This window comes from Rutidosis leptorrhynchoides, unplaced genomic scaffold (genome assembly GCF_046630445.1).
Source record: "Rutidosis leptorrhynchoides isolate AG116_Rl617_1_P2 unplaced genomic scaffold, CSIRO_AGI_Rlap_v1 contig178, whole genome shotgun sequence".
NCBI lineage: Eukaryota > Viridiplantae > Streptophyta > Magnoliopsida > Asterales > Asteraceae > Rutidosis > Rutidosis leptorrhynchoides.
The window spans coordinates 53,902-63,976 of NW_027266427.1; the positions used below are offsets into that span (position 1 = coordinate 53,902).

The 10,075-nt window shown below is 35.8% G+C and overlaps 2 protein-coding genes across 2 annotated transcripts; both read left to right on the plus strand.

The window, feature by feature from the left end:
• Positions 1-1,281: 1,281 nt before the first annotated feature.
• LOC139881624 (importin subunit alpha-4-like) lies at positions 1,282-4,239 on the plus strand. Its single transcript, XM_071866070.1, has 9 exons — positions 1,282-1,503; positions 1,797-1,893; positions 1,987-2,078; positions 2,180-2,497; positions 2,589-2,752; positions 2,915-2,993; positions 3,297-3,425; positions 3,525-3,652; positions 3,870-4,239. The coding sequence occupies exons 1-9, from the start codon at positions 1,282-1,284 to the stop codon at positions 4,237-4,239; spliced, it is 1,599 nt and encodes a 532-aa protein (XP_071722171.1).
• A 3,647-nt stretch (positions 4,240-7,886) lies between these two features.
• Positions 7,887-8,168, plus strand: LOC139881629 (uncharacterized). The gene has a single exon (XM_071866074.1). The coding sequence runs from the start codon at positions 7,887-7,889 to the stop codon at positions 8,166-8,168; it is 282 nt and encodes a 93-aa protein (XP_071722175.1).
• Positions 8,169-10,075: the final 1,907 nt, after the last annotated feature.

Below are 10,075 nucleotides of genomic sequence, written 5' to 3' on the forward strand. Positions count from 1 at the left end.
ACGTTGCCGGTGTTGTAGAGATCGGCGGGATCGGCGTTGTTGCGGTTTGAAGAGTCCGGAAATTGAAGGAGGAGTGCATTCGGAAGGAAAAATGAAGAGTCTCGAAAATGAAGAGTCTCGATTTCTATCTGTACGTAGAATTTATCGTGTGCGGATGAGTACACAATAAGACAGATAGATCCATAAACGGACGGTCCATATGAGTCAAAGAAACAGATCGGACGGGTGAGATTAATACACTGTTTTTAGACTGTTCATCTAACGATCTGATGGTCCAAATTACATGTTGAAGAGATCGGACGGCTCAGAACGGAACACTGTTCCTAAACTGTAGATAGTACACCCCCAAAATTAGTGTTTCTTTGGGGGGTGTACAGAGACAAAAGAAAACATATCCATCAGGGTCGATATGAAGAGACATGCTTTTTTCCTCTGAATCTCCACTTTTGCACTATCATATATATAATTATTATGCACCTAAAGGTCGGCGGACCGAAAGAGAATAGAGGATATCGTGGCCGGCGCTGTAGAGGTCGACGGCTCACAACAAAGATGGAGAAAGCGTCGCCAACGTTGTGGAGGTCGACGGCTCGTAGAAGGACGACCAAACGTTGCCGGTGTTGTAGAGATCGGCGGGATCGGCGTTGTTGCGGTTTGAAGAGTCCGGAAATTGAAGGGAGGAGTGCATTCGGAAGGAAAAATGAAGAGTCTCGATTTCTATCTGTACGTAGAATTTATCGTGTGCGGATGAGTACACAATAAGACAGATAGATCCATAAACGGACGGTCCAGATGAGTCAAAGAAACAGATCGGACGGGTGAGATTAATACACTGTTTTTAGACTGTTCATCTAACGATTTGATGGTCCAAATTACATGTTGAAGAGATCGGACGGCTCAGAACGGAACACTGTTCCTAAACTGTAGATAGTACACCCCCAAAATTAGTGTTTCTTTGGGGGGAATATGAGTCATGTAAATGGAAAAAGGTTGACATGACTAGTGCTGTCGAATCAGGTACTCAATTGATCTAGATTAGATGTAAGGGACCAACTAGCCTAAATACAAAGAGTTGAAGGGGCAACTTTTTTGTTCCATCACATTTGACGCAAGCAAAACCAAACTCACTTTTCCTTGAAAAAAAACCGAAAAACACGCCCACATAAAGTAGAGAAGCAAGCAAGTGACTGTTCTTTGGTGATGGTGGTGATAATATAATACACACTGAGGATTTTGGTCGAACACTTACTGAACAAACGAGAAAGAAACGAAAAAAGAGAGATGTCTCTGAGACCCAGTTCACGAACGGATGTGAGGAAAAAAGGGTACAAGACGGGGGTGGACGCGGAGGAGGCACGGCGGCGGAGGGAGGACAATTTGGTGGAGATCAGGAAGAACAAGAGAGAAGACAGCCTTTTGAAGAAGAGAAGAGAAGGTCTGCAACTTCTTCAGTCGCAGCCTTTAAATGATGCTTCATCTACCAATGCCTTGATCGAAAAGAAGGTCTGCTCTCTCGTTTAAGCTAAATGGGTTCTTTAATTTTCTGTTAATTCGGGTCTTGACCTGGATTAACTGTATCATTGATCTGGGAAAGTTCGTTCAAGTAATAGCATTTGGCTGCTGCTGATCTGGGTCGCTTCAATTTAGAATTAGATCATGTGGTATACTGAATAAATTTAAATCGAAATTCTATTTACTTTTTGCAAATTCCGATTTCCGTAATCAATGAATTAGTAATTTTTGCATTTGTGTAGTAGATCGAGGAGAAATTTAACTTTGTGATTTATTGACGGTAGTTGGAAAGTTTGCCTGTGATGGTACAAGGAGTGCAATCTGAAGATCCCACATTGCAATTGGAAGCAACCACTCAATTTCGAAAACTGCTATCTATAGGTATGTGGATGAATCATAAATCATGATATAAAATCTTAATTTGTTCATCTCAAATTTGTTAGTTATGTTTTGGATTGGTGTGTATTTGAGTAGAGAGGTCTCCTCCAATCGAGGAGGTGATCAAAGCCGGCGTGGTCCCTCGATTCGTAGAGTTTCTCGATAGGCACGATCTGCCTCAATTGCAAGTACGCATTGGTTCTTTTGGAGCTATCTGTTATTCTGTTTGTTTATTTATGTCCCATAGTTACACATGAAGGTTTGACCTTTTTACGCTTTTCTTCTCCAGTTTGAGGCTGCATGGGCATTGACTAATATTGCATCTGGGACATCTGAGCATACACGAGTTGTTATCGAGCATGGGGCTGTGCCTAAGTTTGTGCAGCTTCTCGGGTCTGCCAGCGAGGATGTTCGAGAACAGGCTGTATGGGCTCTGGGAAATGTTGCTGGCGATTCTCCGAATTGTCGGGATCTTGTTCTTAGTAATGGTGCCCTTATGCCATTGCTCGCTCAGTTGAATGAACACTCGAAACTTTCCATGATAAGAAATGCTACTTGGACTTTATCGAACTTTTGTAGAGGAAAACCTCCAGCGCCCTTTGAGCAGGTAACATTCTTTTTTTATTTTTTTGTATATATGCATATATGTATTTAGAAATAAGAGTGCAATCATTTTTTTTTTCTTTTCTATTTTTCAGGTGAAGCCAGCATTGCCAGCTCTCCAGCGTCTCATTTATTCAGCTGATGAAGAAGTTTTAACTGATGCTTGTTGGGCCCTCTCATATTTATCTGATGGCACCAATGACAAAATCCAGGCTGTCATTGAAGCTGGTGTTTGTCCTCGTCTCATCGAGCTTCTCCTGTAAGATTGTAACACAATTCTTTTTTCATGTCTTCCTATTCCCCTTCTTTCCCACCTTTAAAAACAGAAACAATTCAGCGGGAAATCATAGTTTTCTTCTATACTTAGAAATAGTGACATTTTTTCTAGTCATCATTACTAATTTGAGCTCTACTATCGCAGTCATCCATCACCAACTGTTCTTGTACCCGCCCTTCGTAGCATTGGGAATATTGTGACAGGCGATGATGCTCAGACCCAGGTATTTGTCACTGTTGACTGCAACAATGGCTTAATCTTTAGAGTTTAAGAGAGAAGAAAATTTACAAATTCTAAAACTGCTCCTGATGCAAAATTTATCTTCGCATATTATCCTTGTCTTCTTGCTTAGCAAAATACCTTCTTGATCCTTTTACTTGGCTTTCAAATTTGTCAGGCTTTTGCTTGAAGATAATCCTTCTTTTTTTAGCTTTTGTAAGCTCATTTCACAGTTTAAATGATAACTGTGGCGGGTTCTTTTCACTATTATTGTGATTAAGGCTAATTCACAAATCTTTGTTTTCAGTGTGTGATCGAGAGCCGAGCTCTCCCTTGTCTGTTTCAACTCCTGACACAAAACTACAAAAATAGCATCAAGAAAGAAGCATGCTGGACAATTTCGAATGTCACTGCTGGCAATAAAGGTCAGATACAGGTGAGGTGACATACTCCGACTTAAACGATTCCGCTATGCATTTGAATATCATCAAATGAGCTTTTCTAACGAGCATTATTCATTTATTTTCTGCAACAGGCTGTTATTGAAGCGAATTTGATTGCACCTCTTGTAAGCCTGCTTCAAAATGCTGAATTCGAAATCAAGAAGGAAGCTGCTTGGGCACTTTCCAATGCCACATCTGGAGGCTCAAAAGAACAGATTCAGTAAGTAGGATTTAATTTTATCTCTTTTCTCTATGCTAGCTAGGGTGTTTTTGGTTTGATCTCAACGCTCTTACCGAACTATAATCATTCACAATCCATGATTAGGATTGTCCGTTGGTTCGTTTATGTACTATATAGTCATTTTAATAATTGCACCCATTCGATTGGTCCGCTTAGTTCAGTAGGTTAGATATTTGATTCGGTTTGGTTTGTACAGATTCATGGTGAGCCAAGGATGTATCAAGCCACTTTGTGATCTTCTAGTCTGTGCTGATCCAAGAATAGTAACGGTGTGCCTAGAAGGTCTAGAGAATATACTCAAGATTGGTGAAGCCGAGAAGGAGGCAGGCAATACGGTTGCTAATGTATTCACGGAAATGATCGACGAGTGCGATGGATTGGACAAAATTGAGAACTTGCAGAGTCATGACAATAATGATATCTATGAAAAGGCGGTTAAGATTCTGGAGAGGTATTGGGTTGAAGAAGAGGATGAAGAGCACGATATTCAAGACGGGAATAATGGAGATTTCAATTTTGGGAGTGATCAGTCTAAGCCTCCACAAGGAGGATTCAGTTTCGGTTGAAGACTTATTTGTTGAGAGAGAGGGAGTTGTTTGTTTCCCAAGAATTTTATTTTTCTTCTTGTTGTTGTTATCGTTTTTCTCTTTTACTTGGGCAGACGAATATAATTTTTATTGTTTGATCGACTAGTTTTGTGCTTGGAACGGATACTACATTCCTGAAACAAGGTGACAAATTTTGCTTTGTCATCTGAGGAATTTTTCTTTGCTATAATGAGAAAACTATATTTAAAACATATCGTCACAAGAATTATCCTCTAGACAAGATTCCTTTGACGATAGAGAAGCCATTGGAGCGGTTGTACTCATCGTAGTGTGACTGGTCGGACAGCTTCTAGTCACTGCCGAATGCTAAACATGCATCTGTATGGGCGCCACGTGTCTTCGGTAGATGAGTTTGGCGTATCTGTTTTCTTTCTTTTTTCATGTTTGGCGCATCTGTTCTGTTTGTATGTCATAAGATTAGATGTTGATATACACCAACTAATTTTTCTTAATGTTTATACATACTACAGAAGTCCTTTAACGATTTCCGATAATGCAATTAGGGACAGTATGTTTTGTCGAACTTCATTTTGATCCAAACTCTTTCAAGGTAACCATGTCTTGAAATTGTGGAGTCGGTCACTCAACTCAACTTTATTCTTCACACAGACACTAAAACATAAAACATCGAACCCCACAACATAAAACAAGAAATGCATATTCAAACTTAGATTATCAAATGTTAATCATGTCTACACATTAATCTAAAAGGAGTCATCTCTTTAAAAATAAAAACAAGTTGCCTTCTAATGAGTAATACATCTCCAACTAAACTAAACACCCGATTCCATAAATCCCATTTTTGCTACAAAGATAAAGAGGGAAGAAGAGAGATTGAACAGTGCAATCTTCAATTCACCCTTGAATCATCGTTTAGATGGTCTAACATCATCCTCTCCACCGTCATCATCATCGCCGTCATCAGAAGAGTCGTCTTTGTCGGATCTCTTCCTCTTAGAGGGGGCTTCAACTTTATCATCATCCTCATCTTCCACGTCATCATCTTCGTCTTCTCCGTTCTCATCCGGCTCGAAATCACTAGCATCCTCCTCATCCTCAGCCTGAGGTAATGGGTGGACTAGGTACTCTGTACCCATATCCTCCTGCACATGGAAACAAAGATTGCCAGATCAGATAACGACCATAACTAACTTTTTTTCTTTTCCAATTTCCATACTCATGACAAGATCCTGGTGAAGTCAAAAGAAGTATTACAAGGAATCGGTCAAAATTCCACATTTGGCTAACAGTCAGTTTATATAGACACTTGGAGTAACTTAAATCAATAAGACATTACACTACATTACACTATCTCTTACAATATAATATGGAATCAGACCAAATCAAATTGTAGAATTCGAATTCAAAATCTTCTTTCGGATCTGCTTGGACATTAATGTACAGATCTATGCCAATTAATCAAATCAGTATGACTATGAGACAGCTTTGGAGTCGATGAAGAACAATTAATTAAGCAATCTTAAGCTATGAAATTAGCAGATCCAAACAATTTTAAGCTGAAATAAGCATAAAATCGAAGTTAGTTAAATTCGTTACCTCCTCTTCAGCGTCCTCTTCGTCGTCGTCATCGTCGTCATCGTCGTCGTCGTCGTCTCCCCCTTCTCCGTCCTCTTCGCCGCCGTCTTCGTCTTCCTCGTCGTCGTCGTCCACAGACTGAACAGCTGGTCCACCACTGCCGGACTGTACAACCTGAGCCTCTTCGTCGTCCTCATCTTCTTCATCATCATCCTCGTCGTCGTCTTCACCGTCGTCTTCCTCGTCGTTGTCTTCTTCTTCATCTACCTCACTCTTGTCATCAAAAACAAAAGGAACTTCCTTCTTCTCCTCTAAGAATTCACTTTCTTCCTCCATGATTGTCATGCTTTCTCGTGAACAAAACAAGTAAACTAATCACAAGCTTTGAAGCAGAGAAAAGAGATTGGGAGAGAGAAACGAAGCAGAGAAGAGCCTAGCTGCTCCGTTCGCTCGCTCTAGCAGGTTACTTCTGCAACTGTGATCTTAACCGTTGAAACGAGGGTTCACGCGAATAGACGACGTGGCAGTCAATCGGACGGTCATCATAAGAGAATTTGTATTTCCTTGTTTTTAATTTTGTGAGTTCATTGCGGCGCGCCCTACTTCCGAGACCTCTATACTCACGTGAGATTCTAGTTAGTTAGGGCTCTCTTTTCTCACTTAGTTACGAAAATGGGCTCATCGGTTCACGCCGGCCCAATGTTTCATTTATTGGACCGGAATAATAAGTCCAATCGGTTCCTAATGTTTTCATCTTTTCTTGCCAACTGAATGCTGCCCATATATTTCCTCCTTTTTTTTTTCCAGGAAGAAATACGTAATCTTAAAATAATTATGTGTATTATAAAAAAAATATATTAAGGAAAAAATTTGTCTCGTGCATTAGCAATAGGCCACACAATCATTATCCAATAAATAATAGACATGTGATATTTATTAAAATCTGCAATTTTTATGTTAAAAGGCGTATTTGATTTCTCATTTTATTACATGTTTAATAGTAATTTAAAAAAATATTATTATAAGATAATAAAATATATTATATTATATTTCTTTATTATTTTATACTTTAAGATGGATTAGTGAATTTTTAGAGGACAAATATTTTTTAAAAAAATCGCAAACCAAACACGTTTTTAGACATAAAAGTTTCGATTTTAATAAATATCATATGTTGTTTATTCATTGGGTGATGGTTGTGTGACCTCCTGCTAACTATTTAAAGATAATTATTTAAAGATAATTATTTAAAGACGGAAAAAATATCTAATTTAAAATAAAAAATTGTATTTATACTTGTATTTAATTTGGGTATAGAAGACGTGAGAAGATAGAGGCATGCGTTTGTTTTATCGGATTGGGCAAAATGAAAGATTCTCTATTTATCGCCAAGTCTGAATTGGATGTTAACGTTTTCCAAACATTCAACGTTTCAAAATCAAACCTTGTATGCTTGAAATTCGTTATGCATCTTCCGTTGTCTTAATTAATTTATCTACACCAAGACAAAAAGTAGCTTATCTAGATAAATTAATGAAAATGACATTCATTAATGTTACTGGTAGCCTAGAATAGAATTATAAAATTCCAAATTTTATTGCGTATATATCATGCACCTTATTTCCTTCCATTTTTATTTTTATTTTAAATTTACTTGGTTTATTACAAAAAATGTAGGTCAAGTCCTAAATTTTATTCATAGAGACTTGTCACACAAGTCAATCCCTATAATAAAACATATTTGAATGCAAGCTAGGTAGCCAACTACTATAATTTAATTAACAACTCTAGTTTCGGGCTGTAAGTTGAAGCATGTGGATGCCTTTATTTTGTTTATTGAATATTTAAACAATATTAATAATGAATTTCCATTTTTCCTCCCTATTTTAATTTATTAAAAATGGTCCTACAACAAAATGACCAAACAATCTTTCCAGAAATTATATTTTCAGAATAAGAAAGAAAGAGAGAGAGAGAGACAGCAAATAATTTTATAGATAAAACAGCCAAGAAAAAGAAAAGAAAAATAACACAAGCAAAAAGACTCCCCTGTTTTTATTTTTTATATTATGAGCCGCCAGGAGCAGGATGGGTGGAGTACGTGGTCCATGTCAGGTTTCAACCGGTGGACGACGGAGGTGTTTACGATCCCGGCGATCAGTTTCCGGTGGTGGTGGCCTGAAGTGGACTTGTCTTATCTGAGATCGGGATGGAATCTTCAGGAGAGCTTGAGGTCTTTGGATTTCTCTGTAGTTGACGATGCTCTATGGACTGTCGTGACTGTTTTGGAGTCTTTAGCTCTAGCTACCATGCTTTGTTGTTTCTTCGTTTCATGTGGTTGTACCATCTAATCCTAATTAATCGCCGTAATCATAAAAACTAAATTAATTAGGTTAGCTGTTAATTAATTATTTGATCTCATGCTGCAAATATATTGTTTTTTTATCTGATATTGAGCTTTTGATTGATTGTATAGAAATAGAAACGAACCGGGAAAATTTCTTTCTGCTATGATTTGATTTCAAGTAATTTTGTATTGATTTATCTAGATGAGCTCAATTGTGTTAATTTCAATTAATTCAATACCGTTTTGTGTATTTAAGTGAAAATAGTGAAATACTAATGTACTACTCTCTCTGTCTTAATAAGACTATTCATTTTGTCTCAAGAGATTTTCATATTTAATTTAAATTAAAATTGTTAATTTTTTTTTCATCTTGTTGGGAGAAGATAGTCGAGGATGTATTGAGAGACGGAAGAAATCATTTTTACCGTAATTGTTAATCTGACAACTATTTGGGTGAATTCCAGTTATTATTTTGATGTTAAGATTAGGACTTAAGCTATTTTATGTCAAAGTGTGCGGGAATCAGAATTTAGAATTGCAATATATATATAAGTCAGTGGTCCCGTTCGTTGGACGGAAAATCCATATTATTAAAAATTAATAATTTAAATATATCATAAAAAATTATATAATAATTATTTGTATTAAACATTATTAAATATATGTCAAATATCATAAAAAAAAATATTTTAATTTTATATCAATTATAATTATTTTAATTTTATTTCCAAATCTACAATCCTATTAGAATTAAAAAAAAAATTCAAAAATAATAAACATAGCAAAAAGTAAAAGTCACATACCAAGATTTTGTTTCATAATAAAATTTATATTTGCATCTAATCAATTTAATTATTCCTATTGTTTGAAAAATAAGATATCCCCATTTTAGTTAGGAATAGGAAAAAAAATACAACGGATTTTTATTACGAATAATAGTTTAATAAAAAAATTTGAAAAAATTAATATATACTGTAATCTGATTTAGGAATAATTTTTAAAATAATATGCCGGTTTGAATAGGAAAAAAAAGATGTGTCCGTTTTAATTAGAAATATGAGAAACGAATATATGAATTTTATTAGGGATAATTTTTTAAATAATAGATAGAAAATTGATTAGGAATAAAATTATTATATTAGGAAAAAGTAATCAGTAGAATTTTATTAGGAATCATTATGTTATTTTTCTATTTTGATTTCCTAATTAGATTAGGAAAAAAAATAATATCATTGACTTAAAATTATAACTTGAAACCTAATTAAACTCAAAATTCTAAAATATATATGTCAAATTACTATTCGTTAATAAAACGCTATGTATCGGATGTTGATTTGACAATAAAATTTGCAATCGAATGATTTAAAATTGGAAAATTCTCTCTATTCTATGTATAAGATATGTTCATCATTACAAGTTGAAGAAAAAAGAATTATAAATTAACTTGAATAGGGAAACCTGAAAAAAGAATTATGTTCATCATATTGTTTTATTTATTTAAAGCTACTAGATGAATCATTTTTCCTGGACCTGTTCTTCATGCCATTAATCATTTATTAATACATGTTTCCTGGTGTTCTTTTTTAGCTGTTGGAAATGAAATTTGAAAGAGTAGGAATTGGATGGATGTTTTATTTTCTTTTTTATGCTAAATAAACCAATTTCATTATGAAGAGAGGTCCTCGTGAACCAAAAGCTGAATTTTTCTTGAAGAGAGTTAAGAGTAGGCAATAGAATCAACATTTAAAAACGAAGGCGTCGAACAATTGACGACTTTATTTCCTACGTTTAACAAAATTAAAAAGCATAAAAGAGAAATAGCGGGTCGTGGCCTTAGTGTAGTTGATGAGCAAACCGCACCTAGTATTACGTACTCAGACCATGTTTCTGCAATTCACGTACAAGGAGTTG

What these genes read in the sequence shown, in the direction of transcription:
- LOC139881624 (XM_071866070.1), top strand. Translation starts at nt 1,282, where the DNA reads ATGTCTCTGAGACCCAGTTCACGAACGGATGTGAGGAAAAAAGGGTAC. An exon ending in GCGATGATGCTCAGACCCAG is followed by an intron (nt 2,994 to 3,296) that starts GTATTTGTCACT and finishes CTTTGTTTTCAG; the next exon opens with TGTGTGATCGAGAGCCGAGC. An exon ending in GGCTCAAAAGAACAGATTCA is followed by an intron (nt 3,653 to 3,869) that starts GTAAGTAGGATT and finishes TGGTTTGTACAG; the next exon opens with ATTCATGGTGAGCCAAGGAT.
- LOC139881629 (XM_071866074.1), top strand. Translation starts at nt 7,887, where the DNA reads ATGAGCCGCCAGGAGCAGGATGGGTGGAGTACGTGGTCCATGTCAGGT.